At 47.7% G+C, this 19,404-nt stretch overlaps 1 protein-coding gene across 1 annotated transcript in view; it reads right to left on the reverse strand.

Annotated features, from left to right (window-relative positions):
• Plb1 (phospholipase B1) overlaps positions 1–19,404 on the reverse strand; it is a 100,926-nt gene that overhangs the window by 63,375 nt on the left and 18,147 nt on the right. The window contains 5 exon segments of the mRNA XM_032908580.1: positions 489–562; positions 3,023–3,081; positions 10,690–10,753; positions 12,533–12,607; positions 14,202–14,273. Of these exon segments, the coding sequence (XP_032764471.1) occupies positions 489–562; positions 3,023–3,081; positions 10,690–10,753; positions 12,533–12,607; positions 14,202–14,273 (344 nt within the window).

The following is a 19,404-nucleotide window of genomic DNA, read 5'->3' on the forward strand; positions in this document are numbered from 1 at the left end:
ACTTAAACTGCTCCTGTTATCTTAACGCTCAGCTTTGAGCCCTGCTCTGACGCTGGAGCAGGGAGAACTAGGTCTCTTTCGTTTCATTTTCCAATTCAGAAGGATTATTTTGGGGCCACCAGGGGACTACTTTGCCTCTCTGTTACTGTCCATAGCTTACCCTGGGCCTTTCTCTTCCTGCTTAGCTTGGAAAAGCCCTTGTTCAAAGAGTGCCTTTAGGAAAGTCAGGGTCTCCTGACCAAAGAGAGAGCCAACCCCCCCGCCCCCCCGCCCCCGCTTCTTCTAGGTACAAAACAATTGTGTACTTTTTACCCCAGAAACCCCTGTCCAGGCAACACCCACTACCTCCTGTTACAGGGATTATAGCCTTTGGGAAGGGCAAATAAAATTGAATTTAGAAGTTTGTTATAGAGTCAAACTAGATGACCCATCCCCCACCTTGAGGTACTGTTTTCTAGAAGGCTTGGGGCCCTTGTGTGCTCACTCACCTCCACGACAGGCCTCGGTATTGAGTTAAGACATCCAAGACATTCCCAGGGCTGGACCCAGCCCCGTTGCCTGCCTGAAAGAGAACTCACATAGCTGGTGGCGTCCATGCTTTTCCTCAGGGCCCACTGCTCTCCGCCTGACTAAAGGCCCTTACCCTTATCCTGCTCAGGTCACCTAGGAAAGTTCGAGAGTCTAGATGGAACACCCTATGGACACACCTCCCACCCTCCTGGGGTGAGCCTAGTATACCTCTTCCAGGGAAACCCTGCCTGGACAGCGGGTAGGAGAGACATGAGCCTGTAGCATGTATTTATTTTTTCAAAAGCGCACGCTTGCAGGTGCTGGGTCCATTTTTTAAAATTGGGACATATAATTAGGGGAATCACGCCTTTGGCATCATCACATCCTACGCATGTGCAGGTGAGAAAGAGCCGGAAGATGGACTTCATATTCAGGGCACTGTCTTCCCTGAAGCATATATTTCTAAACTCCAGCAGAAATCCCTGGGTTAGGTTCACTGCAGTTCAGTGCCTGCCATCGCTGGGAACAGACACCATAACCAAGGCAACTCTTATAAAGAACAACATTTCATTGGGGCTGGTTGAGGTTCAGTCTTTGATCATCATGACTGGAAGCCTGGCAGCATCCGGGCAGGGATGGCACTGGAGGAGCTGAGAGTTCTACATCCTGTTCTGAAGGCAACCAGGAGAAGACTGGCTTCCAGGCAGCTAGGAGGAGGGTCTCAAAGTCCACCCCCACAGTGACACACTTCCTCCAACAAGGCCACAACCCCTAATAGTGCCATTCCCTGGGCCAAGCAAATTCAAACCACAATACCTAACTGCCACCACGTCACACATGCTGCCTTCCCACAAAGTCCTGAACACCTTTGTGATTCGCTATGGCTTTCTGTCCTGAGAGCATCTTCCCAGAGACCATGGGGGGAGGGGCAGGTATCATTCACCATATAGTGACTGAGATATATGGCTGGTAAGGTGCCAATGACCAGCCTGCCAGTCTCTCCCAGGGATAACACATAGTAGGACCTTTGGGATAAGGAACTGCTGGGGGTCTCATGGTGAAGACTGCTGTGGAGCTTACATTCTAGATTCTACATTCTGGGCCTGGCTTCTAGACTCACAGCAGAGTGACTTGGGCACTCACTGCACCTTCTTTATTGGCCAAACGTGAGGAGTGTCAGACCTCACAGGATTTCTGTCATGGGGCTACACAGTGAGCTGACTTCGCTGTGATGAAATCACAATCGTGGCCAGGTGTCTGCTCCTTGGAGAGTTCAAACCTGGCTGTAGGAGGAACAGAAAGGCCGCTGCTAAGGCCATAGGTGACCGCTTCTGCGTAAACGTGGAAGAGGGGAGGGTGGTGTGCACAGCCACGGAGGCGACTTCGGCCAAACTCAAGCCTGCCTGAGAGCCTAGAGATTGGTGACACAGATGACAGCCAATTGGGAACTGCCACTTGGAGGACACCCTTGCTTGGGACCAGTAGGACGCGGGTGGAGGGTATAAAGGATGCTCCCGAGAATTAATGATGGTGCATTCTCATCTGCTCCCGGAGTCTGAGCCATTGATTCCACACCGTCTCACCCACGGCCTCCAAGAGGGACACCGGGCAGAGGGGAGGACCCAGGCAACACTGGGCAATGGTGCTTTGCAACTGATCTAGAGGACAGCCGCTGGAGACAACAGCTGGACTCGCCCTAGGAGTGACCTTAAAGCCTCGTTTCTTGGAACCTCGGGGGACCAACTCCCTCGGGCTCTCTAGGGATTCGATTCTGACTCTTTTTAAAGTGTGCTTTCTAAGAGGTCTGGAGTATCACCTGGGGACAGCTTCACAAGTGGGTTTGTTCACCCCCGGGGCCTCAACTTCTTCCATTGCTCCTCCCTTCTTACCCATCAGCCCTTGCTCCTCCATTGACCCTCCCTTCTTACCCATCAGCCCTTGCTCCTCCATTGACCCTCCCTTCTTACCCATCAGCCCTTGCTCCTAGCTCGTCCATCATCGCTGTACGCCCATCTGAGTGGGCATCTCTTGGCTTTTCTACATGGACAGACAGGAGCGGCTGGGTCTTTGGAGACATGCTGCCCTGCCCCAGGCATGGGCTGTAAAACTTTGTCACTCATGTTCCCTCAGGGTCCCTTCTACGTTGTTGTTTTTTTCACTGAAGCATGGCAGAGGGGTGTAGAGGTTGGAATGAAATCACGCTGGGCGAGGCACACTGGATGCCAGGCAGAGGGAATAGGGAGCCCTTGAGGATTGGGACCAGAAACGGGCTAAGAGTAAAACCTCAACTTTCAGTTTCATGTTTCACAGTCTCCTCGTAATGGGCTAGCTGGACGTGGTAGCCCACGGCTGTAATCCCAGCACTTGGGAGGTAGACACAGGAAGAGCAGACGTTCAAGGTCAGCCCCAGGTACATAGTGAATTTGAGGCTAGCCTGATCTACATGAGACCCTGTCTCAAAAGCACAAGCGAAATCTCCTCTCCTCTTTCTTCTGCAGTTGAGGTCACCTACCGTGAGCGAGTCACCCATGGCTCCGATGATCTTGATGTCAGCTGGCCTCAGCCTGTGAACTGGAAAGCAGATCTGGGTGAATGGAAAATGAGGGTTTCCGGGAGCCCCTGGACCTAGCTCCCTGTGCCTCCAAGAAACTTAGCCTCCCAGTGGCATGCCTTGCTTCCACCAGCCGCCAACTCAGGCTTCTCTACCACTGTCACACTGCTTGCTTGTGGAATGGCAGCTGCCACGCCCACTGAGGACTTGCACGGGGAAGGAAAAGTCCCTGATGTGTCCCAGGGCCGGATGCAGACTGGGACACACATGGCTTATGAATGGACTGGACAATGGAATCCACTGTCAGCCCCACACCGCCAGGAGCTTCAGACTCAGCAGGTCTGTGCTGCGTCTAAGAATTTTACGTCTGATGCTCAGGTACCGTGGCCACCCAAGCCCTGTCCGGGTACCACATTTTGAGAACCACCAAGAAACATGATTTCATTTGGAAGCCATGGACAGTGGTTCGCTCCCGCATTCATAGGAGAGACCGTAACTGTTTCCTTCCAGGAACAAACTGGCTCACGCAACTGTGGCTGCCGTTGCAAAGTCTACAGCAGTCTTGTTTCTTAGATTCTAGAGCCACCAAGTGTCTTTCTTTATTCCTCCTTCTCCCATCATCATGTCTTGAATTCATCACACACACACACACACACACACACACACACACACACACACACACACCACACACTCCCTTTTACATGATTACAGCCTACGTGGCCTTTCCCAGCTATTCTATGCGGTTAGAAGAACAATATCAAATCACAAACCCAGCTGCACACATTAACACACGCCTACAGGGCTAAGCACGAAAACTTTAAAATGACCTCTTCCCAGAGAAATCAGGCTATGGGGGTGGGGAAGCAAAAAAAAAAAAAAAATCCCTTCCCTCAACTCCGAAGTGGTTTATTTTAGCTTGTGGTGACAGTCAATCACTATACTCTTAGGGCCATAATAGTGGATTCTCTGAATGCCGACTGTTACACGCAGGCTGCGGAAGGTCTTTGCCATTGGTTAAATATAAGGGGACGGACAGACTCGCCTGCAAAGCTTCAACATTTATTATAGCACAGTCCGGGTGCTCAGGATGGCTCAGTGGGTAAAAGCTCTCGCTACCATGTCTAAAGACATGAGCTGTGTCCCCAGGATCCACAGGGTAGAATGAGAGAACCCCTGTAAGTTGGCCTCTAACCTCCACACAAGCTCTACAGAATAAGCAAGCCCACACACATATGCACATGTGTACAGAGAATAAAATTTAAAGATGTATAAAAAGCACCTCAGACAGCTCATACCTACCTCTTAAATTTGGGTGGGTAAAAAGGAAACCAAAAATATGTACACATACAGATCTTCCCCACTCCCCTACTGTGTGTGTGTATGTATGTGTGTGTATATGTGTGTGCATGTGTGTGTATGTATGTGTGTGTGTATGTGTGTGTATGTATGTGTGTATGTATGTGTGTATATGTGTGTATGTATGTGTGTATGTATGTGTGTATATATGTGTGTGTATGTGTGTGTATGTATGTGTGTGTATATGTGTGTGTATGTGTGTGTATGTGTATGTGTGTGTGTATATGTGTATGTGTGTGTATGTGTGTGTGTATATGTGTATGTGTGTGTATGTGTGTGTTTGTGTGTGTGTTTGTGTGTGTATGTGTGTGTGTGTTGTTTGTGTGTGTGTATGTATATGTGTGTGTGTTTGTGTGTGTTATGTGTGTGTGTGTATGTGTGTATGTGTGTGTGTTTGTGTGTTATGTGTGTATGTGTATGTGTGTGTATGTATATGTATGTGTATATATGTGTGTGTATGTGTGTATGTGTGCATGTATGTGTATGCGTGTGTATGTATATGTGCATGTGTGTCATTGTATGTGTATGTATGTGTGTGTATGTGTGCGTGTATGTGTATGTGTGTGTGTGTGTATGTATATGTGTATGTGTGTGTGCGCTCATGGTTATGAACAGCTTGTTTCTGCAGTGGGGATCTCTAGTTGGCCATCTGTAGGATTCTCAGCCGGGAGATTAGGCACTTGAGGAAAGGCTTGGTGGGAGGGTTGACTTGGCTAGTATTTTACTGCTGAGACTGAGCCCATGCTTAATATTCTGTAGACCTTGGTTTGAGGTTTATTAATGCCATCACATATGTCAAAGACACAGCCTGGAAATCTAGGGGGAAAAAACGCTTTAGCAATTGCTCTCTCTGGAAAGACAACTATTTCCAGATAAGATTGGATTTATGTGGGCTGATTAGATAAATGTTATCTGGAGCAAATAGTTCCCTACCTTGAAAGAAGTTTAACATTCATCATTGACTCATGGACATTTCAGAGCCCTTATCAGGCACTGGGTTATGAAGAGAGAGCAGCCTGTACAGAGTCGAGATGGGAACATAGCCTCAGCCCACAACGCGCCATACCCCTGAGCCGCAGGCAGCAGGCTGCTGCTGTCTTGTTCTTGTGTAGCCCTACAACTTGAACTATCCAGTGCCGGACTCTAAAAATTCGATTTGCTCGGTAAATTGTTAGCTAGGCTTCCCAACCCATTGGTCCTCCAGTTTTAAGAATTTTATGGAAAGATTTCCACAGTGATGGTAATTCACTGACATTAGACTGAACCACCAGTTCTGCCTTTGGAGGATTTAATCTAAGTGTGGATAAATGGAACCTCACACACATTAGGAATACAAGAAATGTATGGGCTGGAGAGATGGCTCAGCGGTTAAGAGCACTGACTGCTCTTCCAGAGGTCCTGAGTTCAAATCCCAGCAACCACATGGTGGCTCACAACCATCTGTAATGGGATCTGATGCCTTCTTCTGGTGTGTCTGAAGACAGCTGCAGCATACTCATACACAAAATAAATAAATAAATCTTTAAAAAAATGTATTAATTTCACTAAGAAACGCTATAGGTCTGAGGTGATGTAAGTGCCAGTTCCCTGGCTTTGGCTGCCGTACTTGTATCCATGTATTGAAAGGCCACCTTGCTCCTGAGAAGCACTGATCATTCTATGCATTCGTTATAGATATGTTAATTAGACATTAGCTCGCATTAAAGTGTGAGTGGTCTTTTACAGATTTCAGAAGTTTAATAAGAAACTTGGTGAGAAAGGAGAGGGTATACAGGAGGGTTTGAAGGGAGAAGAGAGAGGAGAAAATGATGTTAAAAAAAGTTATAATGGATGGATTAAGAGATAACAAAAGAAAGTGAAGCCTGTGAGCTCACAGTAGATGGAATTCTCTCTCTTTTGGCCTAAACATTTTCGAGCCGTCCTTGTTCGAATCTGCTGACCTGGAGGCTATGCATACAGAGGCTGACTCCATCAACGTAGCTATAAGACCTTCTCATCTCCTGCCTTGTTACGCTCACCGGATGCTGACATCCAAATAATGTCCTTGCATCGACCCTCCAGTTCACGGACTCCATTTCCCACCCTTCTATGTCGGCAGGGGTCCCAGTTCCAAGTCCCACAATCCTCTTCTTGTATTTAAAAGTTCTACTCTACCCTTTAGCACGCGGGTGCTTCCTTCATCAAATCCTCAATTCATCTTTATTTGTTTAAGCATATTAAATGTTTTTTTTTTTTACTAGCATAAAAAATATCACGGAGGGAGGAAAACACTGAGATAGAAGAGCCTCTTGGGGAAGAATTTGATGTTGCTGAGTAGGCTGGACGTGCTGAAGGACAGGCAGGCTCTTAGTCCCCATGGGGCAACACTTCTTGCTGGTGGCAGGCTATACCAAGTCACAATTCCTGTGAACAGGTGGCTTCGCAACCTCCACTGACCCAGGCAGTAGGGTCACAATGAGGGGAAAGGCCTGTGAAGGACTGCCTACTGCTGGCACATGGCCTCTTTCTCACCTTAGCTTTGGGAGAGCTCAGTACAATAATAGTTTTGGGAGTCTGGGAAGATTCAGTGACTGAGGTAAAGTCACTCTGCCTGTCCCCACTGCTGAGAGCCACACACAGGCAGCACAGCGGTGACTTCTATTTTCGAAAGCTATGTGTTGTTTCCTCTGCATGGAATCAGAATGAGCGGTTTAACAGATAACCAAGGAGCCACATCCCCTCCCACTCCTCAGGGACACTCATTTTGGGGGAAAAAAAAACCAAAACAAAAAACCCTTAACTCAGCAGTAGACCCCAAGTAGATATTTAAGCCATCTCAGATACCCGATAGCAAGAATCAAAATATTGCCTGTGTTTACAAAAGCCACGAAGTGCTTTGTAAATCCTACAGGCATACGGAGCGGGAGGGAGACCTTGTAAGACTTTATCCTTTGTTGAATTCCAAATGCTGATTAGCTATAAGAAGTTACTTGCACCAGCTTTCCATACCTCATCCTGCACAGCCCCACCGATGGGCGGGTAGGGGCTCATTGCCCACAAGCTCTGGTGTGTGATGAGAATGGATACCTAGACCACCAGGGACCATGACCAGTGATGACTGGCAGTGCCCTGCTCTGCAACACTAGTTTCTGATCGTGCGCATCTGTGGGTTGAGGGACACACTAGGAAAGGTGACTACCAAAAGGGTTTTGAAAATAATGAGCATTTGGGTGGTGGCACTGTGGCCTGGTTTACATATCAACTCTGAGAATCATTGGGTGAATTCGAGATTCTCAGTTATTCAGTTATTCCGTAAGTATTTAGTGGCTCCTCTCAATTGCTAAGCCAGTGAGGATGTGAGAAGATAGCCAGATCTAACAGGATGGGTACCACATTTTCCCATTACATTTAGACACCATTAACAGGGTTTCCAGAGAGGGAAGAATTTACCAGAAACACAGTAACACTTAAAGGACGACAGTAATGTGCTCCTTTGCTGGGGTTTTCCTTTTCCTTCTTTTATTGTTTTTAAAACATGTAACGACTTCAGGTGCACATATGGTTAGAAAATGCTCAGTCACAGATCGCTGACATAAAAATGAAAAAAAATGTTCCTTATTGTTTATGTCTCTGTGGTTATTTTCCTGAGTGATACTTCCCAAGAGACTCAGAGGTACACCCCAACACTCTTAATCGAGTGTGAATTTCACTGAATGGGCATGTGTGGTTTAGTCATAGGCCATCTGGTTAGCTCAGCAGAGGCTTGGGTTGACCTATCTGTCTGTTTACTTAAACAGTGCCCGTCACTGAAGTCTCTCAGATCGAAAGGCCTTGAGAGCGGCTCTTGAATTCGTCAGGCACTAATAAACACAATAGTCACCAGGGTCAGGGAGTAAGGAAGAGACCGTACTTTATCTGGGTTTTAGATGTGGAGATACGTTCTAATGGATGGTTACCATGACAGAAACACAATTTAGGGAGATTGCAAAATACTTTACAGATCATCCTCTCTCAGAGTGATAAGGTTAAAGTATGGCTATTAAAGTCTTCAAACTGATACTCTATCTATCTAGATATATACAGTATCTCCATACACTTACCTCTATCTATGTCTTAGGATAAGGGTTTTTAACTGGAGGGCACCCATATCAAGATGATCATCTCTTTCTGTTGTTAAAGTCCAACCAATAAATACATCAATAGAAATGCAGTGTCATCAATCAGGAACAAGAAGTATGAAGACTAAACTCTTAGCTCATCTTCATGTAAGATCTGTATCACTTCTGTGGGCTTTGTGGATGTGGTGTGGTCCCCCACCCCCACCTCACCCCCCAAAGACCAGTTCTGGAGGCTTGGTCTTTAATATGGTGGTGTGAAGGAGGTAGATGGGCTTAATGCAAGGTAATTAGGTCACTGGGGATTGGGGGGTGCCCGTGGACAGGGTTAATGCTGGTATTGTAAGGTGAATTTGTTTCCATTAAAATGTGCAGTTCAAAGAAAGGCTCCCGCAACACATGGCCCGTTTTGGCAAGACTCTTCCCGTTACTCTGTCATGTTCTAACTTTGCCACAGGGGCCATCACCACATAAGCAATCTAATATTAAATATCAGGCTCCAAAGCCAGAGACTAAAGAGAGTATAAATACTTTTTAAGGTCCCAGATTCAGGTTATTTTCTTACAAAAACAGGTAACAACAGGTAAAGGATTAAATCCAATGATCTATTTTGTTACACTGTAGCTTTGAAGAAGAATTAAATTTTGTATCCAGGTTCTAGTGAAATGTTTGTTTGTTTGTTATTTTGGCTTTTTTGAAACAGGGTTTCTGTGTAGTCCTGGTTGTCCTGGACCTTAGTCTGTAAACCATACTGACCTTGAACTCAGTACTTAGAGAATGCCTGCCTCTGCCTCCTGAGGGCTAGGATTAAGGCGTATGCCACCACCACCCAGTAATGAGATTTTTTAAAAACTCATTTGATAATTATATGACTTAATCTGACGTGCAAAGCCAAGATGCCTGTGAAGGCAAGTTCGTCATGGTGCTCATTTGCTTGCCTCACAGGACAGATAGACGACTCCTTACAGGTATTGTGGCCTCTCCAAACCTGATTTTCTCTTTCCAGTAATCCAGGTCAGAGGTTAAAATAGCTCAGCTAGGACAGAGACCCCCAAATGGCTTCTAGGAGAGATCCAACAATTTACCAACAAGTGAACTGAGAAGTAATCAAATCTAATTGTCCTCCAATGCCAAGCGTGAGGGCCTATAGCATGGCCATCATAGCAAAGGTGCTGAGCCACCTGGGTCCCACTGTGACCTTCATGTGACTTTCCATATGTGTCAACATCATTTCCCAAGCTGCTTCACCGCAAAGAAAGCTGCAGTGCTCCCGTGGTTTCCTCTTTAGGAGGATTGCTAATGCCTGTCTAGAGCATTCTGGGAGTCTCATATTCAGAGCCCAGCAACATTTTAGAAAATAGTGAAGCCAGTGGTGGCACACACCTTTGATCCTAGCACTTGAGAGGCAGGGGCAGGTGGATCTCTGCGAGTTCAAGGCCAGCCTAGTGCACAGATAGCCAGAGCTACATAAGGAAACCGTGTCTTGAGAGGAAGAAAGGAGGGAAGGAGGGAGGAAGGAAAAGGAAAGGAAGGAAGGGAAAGGAAAGGTTAAAGAAAGGGAAGGGAAGGGGTTGGGGATTTAGCTCAGTGGTAGAGCACTTGCCTAGCAAGCGCAAGGCCCTGGGTTCGGGTCCCCAGCTCAAAAAAAAAAAAAAAAAAAAAAAAAAAAGGAAGGGACGGAAGGAAGGGAAGGAAGAGAAAAGAAGGAAGGGGGGGCGGAGGGAGGGAAAGGAAGGAAACGCGGTTGAGAGAACGGGAATGGTACATTTATAATGTTCTGTGCAGCCCTTGAACACATTCTGCACCTTCCTCGGGTAAGAAGTATGAACTGGCTAATTTTGCTTCCTGTTTAAAAGTTAATTTTTATTTTAAAAAACAAATTCACCTATGAAGGCTTGAAGGCAGAAGCATGGCACTCATCAACCCTCAGGCTCCTTGCACAGCGTGGCCTAACTGTGGGGTCAATGCTCAATACGTGCTCTCTGATAATGATGTTATTATTTTAGTTAAAGAACAATCAAGCACAAACGTGACCTTGTTGCTTCTCCAAGAGCCATAAATACTTTCCTAGGCCTTCTCGCCCATCTTGAGTTCACATCTTGGGAATCTTTGGCATTTTAAAGTTGTTCTGACCTCAAGTTGAGTTGACGCTCACACTGAACAGGACGGCCATGTTACCTGTTGTGGGGATGGAGTCCGAGGGGTCTTTGTCAGGACAGGTGAATTTTGTTCCTTCTTTCATCTGAAGTGAGACACACAGGGAAGTTAGCAGTAAATGCACGCACTGGGATAGAAGACTGCAAACAATTAAAACTGAATAGAACTTTGTCGTTTGCCAAGATCTCGCTTCCTTCTGTCTCCTCCACTCCAGGGCTGCTGCTCCCCCAGCTGAGCTCAGGCCTTTAATGCTCTTGCTTGGAACTGGAACCCTCAACAGTGTCACCAGCTCCAGGCTGGAAGGACTCCTCCTCTCCATTTGCAGTGGTCTCTCTCAGCAAGCTGTAACTGTGACCCTCCCCTGCCTAAAATCTCAGTGGAGCCAGGCTGTTCTGTCCATACTGTTTCTTATGGTGACCCCCAAGGACCAGAATGGTGCCAAGCATCACAGAAAATTAACACCATTTGTTGACTGAACAAACAAATGGCTATCATAAACCATCCTCAGCATAAAACCATGGATCCCAACATTTGTCTACTCTCGTCTGTCCTTGACCGAGGTCTCTGTCTCCCCCCCCCCACCTCCGTGCCTTTGTGTAAACGGTTCCCCTACTCTTTTATTCTCTCCATTTCGTATCCTTCTACCTACTAGGCTCATTCCTAGTCATTCTTCAAAACTGAGGCCATGGCACCTTTAGGAAGGCTGCCTTTAACCATGTGAGTTGATTTTTCTTCCTGTGGGTCTCCAGAAGACCCAACACAAATTTTAATTCCGGCTGTTAATACAGTGCATGCAATTGCTGGCTGGTGTGTCTGTTCCTCTACCTAACTGTATTCTTTTAGATCGGCAGTGTATTTTATTTGTGTCTTAAGTCTCATGTCTAAAGCCCATCTATCCATCTACCTAGCCACTCCACAGATCACACCTGAGCACTGACCGGAGTCCTTGCCTCTCTGAGCTTGCATTTTAGTGGTGTAGAAGAGACTCGATAATGTAGCCTAAGAGAGGATAGCAATGTAGAGAAAACAATACCAACACCTCCCTCGCAGTCACTGCATGCCAGATGCTGGGATAAATGCTCTCTATTTCTTAACATGCGTTATAACTCTCTGTGGCAAAACCATTACACTCACAGCCAATACTTCCTGGAGGAAAACCCAAAGGCACAGGGAGGCCAAGGCCTTGCTTATCGACACAGAGCCAGGCTACGAGAGCCTGCTTCCTTCTAGGTTTATCTCTGATATCAGAAAATACAGGGCCACTTGTCACCTGAGAATCTTTCACTCTGGGTCTCTTAGGGGAAGTCCAGATTGGGGTGATCTTTTCCATAAGATGGGAAGAGAAGGACACAATTCACCTTTATCTACCTACCTTTGTCCTGGATGGAAGATGCCAAGCTGTAGGTGTCCCTTGAGGAGTGTAAAGTGCCCTATCTAATCTCAGCAGGAAGAAAGCAACTGTGATCACCCATAATCAAGGTGCAAGTGAGAAGAAAACAGTGTGGGTGTGGATTAACTCCCCAGCTATCTGGTCCCCAGACTCAGACAAGTTTTTTTTTCCTTTCTCCTTAGAATAAAGGCTCAAGGACTAGCCAGAGATCTGTGAAGGGTCTGAGGTATCTCGTCACAGTGCCATGGACCCCCAACACCTCATGACCCTTCAAGAACTGCACTGAGACAGGTCTAAGGACTGTGTTGATCCAGGCCACCAAAGGAACACTCCATGCACATTCCCCCAGCCAGCCCTGGCTGAATTTCAGGAACTTGTTACAGTTTCCATAACATTACAGCCTTCAGTGTGTCCAGAGACAACACAGAGAGTCAAGTAGAAGGTTACAAAGATTCAAGGCTATGCTTTCCTTACCTGATACTTTCCTATGGGTTTCAGCTGTCTGGCCTGGTAGTTGCTATTTCTGTAGGTGAACAGATAGGGGCTCTCCTGCAGAAAATATGGTAACATGTAACCTTGACCCAGAGCTCTCCCTCCATGAGAACCAAGCATGTCATCATTGATGTGGTTAACTGGAACATTCATGTTGAAAGGTTTCAGATGGTGGGATGGGGTCCAAGAGAGAACTGAGGAGGATTATTGGGGAATAAGGAGTTTATCTAAAAAAGTTATGAGTGTCACAGACAAGCAGACAGAAACACAGTGTCATGGCATGGGCTCTGAGGACAGCCCCGACCTCAGTACCAGAGAAAGACAGCACGGTGGGGACGCTGAAGAGATATACAAAGCCCACATGGCAGAATAAGAATGGGGACAGTTTGGGGTTGGGGATTTAGCTCAGTGGTAGAGCGCTTGCCTAGGAAGCGCAAGGCCCTGGGTTCGGTCCCCAGGGGGGGGGGGAGAATGGGGACATTTCGGGGCTGGAGAGATGGCTCAGCGGTTAAGAGACCCGACTGCTCTTCCAGAGGTCCTGAGTTCAATTCCCAGCAACCACATGGTGGCTCACAGCCATCTGTAAAGAGATCTGATGCCCTCTTCTGGTGTGTCTGAAGACAGCTACAGTGTACTTATATATAATAAATGAATAAATCTTAAAAAAAAAAAAAAGAATGGGGACATTTCACAGCATAAGCCTGTAAGCCAGACAGGAGCCAGGAACAGAGCTGGGGAACAGGATGTGTGTGACTAATACCCTCTTGGCTGTAAGTTTACTTCTCATGAAACAGATCCTAGCCCCAGAGGTCTGTAACTAGGGACTCAGGAAGTACCTGTCAATTCGTGATTGAGAAAAGGCTGCTCAGGTGTTATGGCCTGGATGGTGGCAAGATTCTAACAGTGTGTTCTCACGCATATCAATGAAGCCAACTCTTTCCCCATCTCTTTCCTTCTAGCTGCTTCTTGGCCCTCTGAAGAAGTTCCCCCAGGGCTCTGAAATGGCTCATTTGCAAACCAGCATCAAGGTCTGTATCACTGGGCTAAGTACATGTATCTCAGTCAAAAAAGAACCTCATTTTAGACTTTCTGGAAGCCATAGTAAAGAGAGGGGAAAGGTGAATTATTGCTTCTTACTGTGTAACATAATAAACTTACTAATTCATCAGGAAGAATCAACCTGCATTCCATGATAGAAGGAATTTCCATCACTAATGTTTGGTTATTTCTTCATCCATGTCTTTGGAAAGATTGATTATATATATCTTATTACATGTTGGGCACATATTTAGGATATGGCCTTCAAGACCCCTTAGGAGCAACTCATGAACTTTGCTTCCTGAGGGAGAAGAAGGGCACCTAGGACACAAGACCAGGGCCCTGAGAAGGTGAATGGGACCATAGCTGGAGTTCAGGAGAGCCATGGTTTTGTTCCTGTGACTTCCATGGGTTTGAAGGACCTTCCCTCTTCTAGTCTGCCCTCAAAGTCCACAGGAATATGTTTTAGGGCAGCTACATGTACAACCTATGCTCAGGCCTAGAACAACAGACCCAAGACTGTCAGGGGGCTAAGGTCTAAGAAGGACCCCACTTTTCAGTAAATTCCATGTGTCTGCCCACATCCCAGCTCACCCAATCCAGTGTCTCCTACCTGAGAGGGACATTTCATTGTTTTTCTCTCTGCTTCATTGAGTGTCCCGTCCTTTCGACCCACTGGTTCCATCTAGAAAAGAAAGTGATGTCTAAACAGAGGAGCCTCTCTCACACGGGCAGCATCCCTCCATTGCACTCCTGAGATGCCACCTCTCCCCGCAAACCAGGGAGTCTCTCAAGAGTTTTACTCTTGGATCAACAGCCATTGGGGGCATTTCCAGCTCTTAGACTTGGGGGTCAGAAGTTTAACCCTCGGTGAGGTGCAGCCCACTGCTCCCCAGGGATTCTGCAGCTCTCATTTGAGAGTGCGAGGGTTTACTGGGTTTCTTGGGTTTTGTTTTTTCATAGGCAGGGCTGCCCACTTCCCCAGTAGCACAGGAGGAGACAGTGAAAATTATTTGGGGCAGGTATCCAAGGCAGAGCGACACTGGTATTCTGAATCCAACCAGATAAACTGCAGCAGGTCGCACGGCTTCACGCTCACCCTAGGGTGGTTGTCATGGCCTCCCCTCTTAGCTCTTAGCTGGATCACTGATAAAGATTTCCACAGCCGACAGTAGAGGAGAGGAGGAAGGGCAAGTCTGAGGCAGTGTGTGAAACGTATGTGTCCTGTCCCTGGTTTCTTCTCGTCTATAACTATAATCTACAGAGGCTTTCAATCTTCCTGTTGCTGTGACCCTTTAATACAGTTCTCCATGTTGTGATGACCCCCAACCATAAAATCATATCATCGATACGTCATAACTGTCATTTTGCTATGTGACACCCAAAGGGTTTGAAGCCCACAGGCTGAGAACCACCAATCTACATGCACATAAACCCAGGTCCAGTTTAAAAAAAAAAAAAAAAAAAAACCGGATTTAGGGATTTAGCTCAGTGGTAGAGCGTTTGCCTTGCAAGCGCAAGGCCCTGGGTTCGGTCCCCAGCTCCGAAAAAAAAAAAAAAAAAAAAAAAGAAAAAAAAAAAAAAGAACTTTAAAAAAAAAAAAAACCCATAAAACACATCTCCACACTTCTGCATTGAAGTTTACAGCTTCACAGGAGGCCACACAGGCCCCAGTCTTTAACTGGGCTGCAGAGCTAGAGTGACAGGGAGTGCAGCTTGGCCCCCACACTCACTGACAAGGCTGTCCAGAGACTTGAGAACAAATACCATAACACTTAACCACAAAGGCCACCGAACAACAGACAGATGTGGCTGAGAGTAACAGCAGGGGAACCACAAAAGCACTGGAGACCAGGAGCAAAGGAAAGTGGAGAATTAGATGGAGCTGTTTTGTTTGTTTTCTTTTATGTTGGGCTTCAGGAACAGGGCCTTCCACATGCTAGGCAACTTTTCTATTACTAAGCCCCAGGTCAAGCCCATGGGGGATGCTTTGAAAACTTTGTATGGACTGGAGATGAGCCCCAGCAGAGTGCTTGCCTGGTCTGCTTGCTTAAAGCCCTGGGTTTGCTCCCAGTACCAGATTAAGACATAGTGTGGCGATACATGCCATGCCGATAACCCTGGCACTGTGGAGGAAGAGGTAGGGACAGTTACGAACTCCAAGTTCAAGGCCGCACAGATATGAGAGGGAGGGCAGTGAGGGGGGAGAGGAGAGAGGGAGAGGGAGAGAGAGGAGACTGGGAGGGGAAGGGAGAGGGGAAGGAAGAGGGAAGGAGGGAGGGAGGAGGAGGGGGAGAGGTGAAGAGTGGTTTTGAGGTTTTGAGGAAGCAAAGCATTCGACTCTATTTTTTTTTTTTCTTTTTCTTTTCTTTTCTTTTTTTTTTTTTTTTGCACTCTCCCCGTGCCCTCCCCCCCTTCCCCCCCCGCTTGGGAGCTTCCTCAACTCTGCTGCAGCCAGAGTTTGAAGCTCAGGTAGCAACTTTGCCTTTCATTTTACAAGGACTTTGACAGGGATGCAGGTGGTCACTGGCTTGGACACTCGATCTATCTGTCACACATATAAACCATGAGGACTTCAGGTTCCTCTCAAGACGTAACCCTGTGTTTGTGCCCCAGATCCCAGGAGCCAAAGGAATGTTCAGGGACTGGTGTTTTGTTCTGAGCCAATGGAAGGAGAGTCAGATAAGGGGGTATAATTACTGTCACTTCTGAAGAAGGAGTGGCAATCTGTGGCTCCAGGCCCTCTGGAGGGGGTGGTAGGAAGAGGGGGTGGAGAAGGAGAGAGGAGGGGACTGGGCTCTTAAACCTCTCAAACTCCTTTCTGTTTTATTTTGACAGTGGCCACTCCTAGAACCGTGAAGTGGAGTTGGCTCCTCACAAAGGGAGTGCCCAGGGGCCAGCCTAATTGCCAGGGTCAGGTGGTCAACAGCAAAGCATCTTTCTCCTCCTCAGTCTTTCAAGAAAGTCAGCACCCATGAGAGAATCTGGGAGGAAACCACATCTATCCTAAGGGAATGAATCCAGCAGAACCTTGAAAGATATTTCAAGGCCCTCAGAGGAGAATTCACTGCTACCCAACAAAACTGTTGAGAACCGTATCTTTATATGAGCACAATGGTGCCCCTCCTGAAACCTCAACATTTGGGAGACTGAAGCAGGAGGATTGCTTCGAGTTTGAGGGCAGCCTGGTTACAGAGTGAGATCATTCCTATATCAGTCACCCAGTTTTCCTACACCAGTTCTGGCCCTGAATCTTCAAAGGAGAGAGAAAGCCCAATACTTCATAGAATCTCCCTTCCTCCTACCAACCAGAGCAGCACACAGTACTTCCCTCCCTGGGAACATCTCATCCCTGCTTTTGCTCTATCTTCCGGCCTCCTCCACTCTGCTCTCTGCCACCATGAAATTAGCTAGTACTCGGGGATGGATGAGGGTGACCTTAAGAAATCCTCTCTGTGGGCTGGTGAAGTGGCTGAACGAGTAGGGCATTGGTCACCAAGCCTGATATGAGTCACATGTATACCGTGGCCCAGTCCCCTCCCCTCAAAAAATAAACACAATAAATTAAAAACCAAAAAAAATCAGATCTGGAAAGAGTTCTTCTGAAGTATGAACTCTTCCCGAGTTCTCTCTCCTGCCCGGTCACTCTAGCATCTGACAGCGAGGCTTCATGTAGGCTGTCACGATTGCTGGGAGGAGCTGAGATGTACGTCCTCGAGGGTGCGTCCCTTTTACTACCACTCTACAAGAATTTCCAGAATTCGCTGAGGAAGCAACAGAAAGGGCCCTGAAAGATTGAGTTCTGCGCAGGCACAAATGCCTCTTCAGCTTCTCACAGGAGGTGCGAGCTGCGGCCAAGGGCTGGGGGTGAGAGAGCACATGCCCAAGAGAGTTCTGGTCCAGGTGTGTGCAGACAAAACTCTGCATAGGTGTGACTCCCAGAGCTCACACCCACTGTCTTAGAGCAGGGAAGGACACTGTGATAGCCTCACGTGGTTCTGTGGACTGTAGAGATTCCTCTGGACACAGACATGCCCTGGGTCTGTAGTCAGGAGGACTGCAGTTCAGAGTCCCTGAGATCCCAGCAGCTCCTCTGACCCTCTCTCTGTCGCCTGCCTAGGAGGAAAGCCCTTCCCTAAGGCTCTGTGTCCGTGAATGTGGCATATAGAACATGTACCCTGGAACCACAGTGGTGTGGGGTGGGCTGAGCATATCAAACCAGGGGCTCCAGCCTTCCCTGTGGAGACAGAACTGGAAGATGTGTTTCACAAGCCCTCTGGGGCTGTCTGAAGGTCATCATAGTCTTGAAACAGAGAGAAAAATGTTCCTTGCGTCAAGAAAGAGGCAGAAGTGGGACTGGAGCCAGAATCACTTTCTGACAGCCTTCACCTCACCCTAACCTGTCACATTCCTGATCCTTCACGGGCAGATTCAAGCCTGCAGGAGCTGTGGGTGGGTTCTAGCAGAGTTGTGGCTGGCCTGGTATTTTGCCAGTGAGGAAACCGGAGGACTGACACACTTGGGGGACTCCCCTCTCCCTTTCTGGGCTGCAAGGAGCCTTGAGGGACTTATTGGGAAACTGTGGGCTTGTGGGTGTTGGGACAAGTCTAGAGAGAGGCAGGTGACTTCCACACAGGACAACTGTTCGCTCCTTGCTATACCCCAGGCCCTGGGCCTTAAAGGGGACACCTTCTGCTTCCCCCTGGGCACTGGCTCCTCATGGCCCCTGAGCAGGTGAGAAGAAACTGGGCAGAAGCATGGGGATGTCGCTTGGCCGCCTGAGAGAAAGGAACCCAGTGCTGCGGGCTCTCTCCAGCTGTTCTCCCTCTCACTTCCAGGCCTTGACTGTGCTCTAGGTCCCAATGTCCCCAGTTTCTGGCAGAGCAGCCTCCCTCCTGCCTGCCTCAAACCCTTTGCTCACAATAGGCCCCTTGCCAAGGACGTCTGCCCTGCCCTCTGCCTATATACCACTTCAAATCCCATCTTCAGGGCCTCTCCTGACCTCGTGGTCATACACTTGTTGTCTGAGGAGGCATGGTGTGGGTAGAGGCCCAAGATTTGGCTGCACTGGCACCCTGAGAGAAGGTTATCGGAGGGCAAGCCCCTTCTAGGCAGCCCGGTGTCTGTTCTCTGCCCTTCATGAGAGAAAGGCTAACAGTGATTCTCTCAACCTGTGGGTGAGGCCACCTTTGGCAAACCTCTATCTCCAAAAACTATTTACATTCCGATTCATAACAGGAACAAAGTTACAGTTACGAAGTAGCAACAAAAATTTTTTTTTCAGAGACAGGGTTTCTCTATGTAGTCCTGGCTGTCCTAAAACTCACTCTGTACACCAGGCTGGCCTTGAACTTGCAGAGATCCATCTGCCTCTGCAGCACTTTAATCCCAAGTGCTGGCATCAAAAATAATCTCTCGGTTGGAGGGGGGTCACCGAAGCATGAGGGACTATATTAAAGGGTTGCAGCCTTAGAAGCTTGACAACCACTGGTAAGAGATTGTCCCATCCAAGCACGCACTCCACCTGCAAGTGCCTTTGTCGGTGAAACCTGATGCCTTCATCGAAGGGCACACATGGGGTCCCTTCCACCCTCCCTAACCTCCCTGCTGTGACCTCCACAGACCACCTTGGGCTAATGTGAAACTTTGCATGCTCCACACAGCTCACCAGTTAGAGAGAAAGCTATGGGATATTTCTCATCCAAGGAAGAAGAAAAACCAACTTCTCTTGCTGGGATTCTATAGCTTGGGTAGCATGGACGGGGGTGGGGGTGGGGAGTAGTGGAGGAGTGCCCAGCACCCTGAAAGAGCATCAA

This window comes from Rattus rattus, chromosome 7 (genome assembly GCF_011064425.1).
Source record: "Rattus rattus isolate New Zealand chromosome 7, Rrattus_CSIRO_v1, whole genome shotgun sequence".
NCBI classification, from domain to species: Eukaryota; Metazoa; Chordata; class Mammalia; order Rodentia; family Muridae; genus Rattus; species Rattus rattus.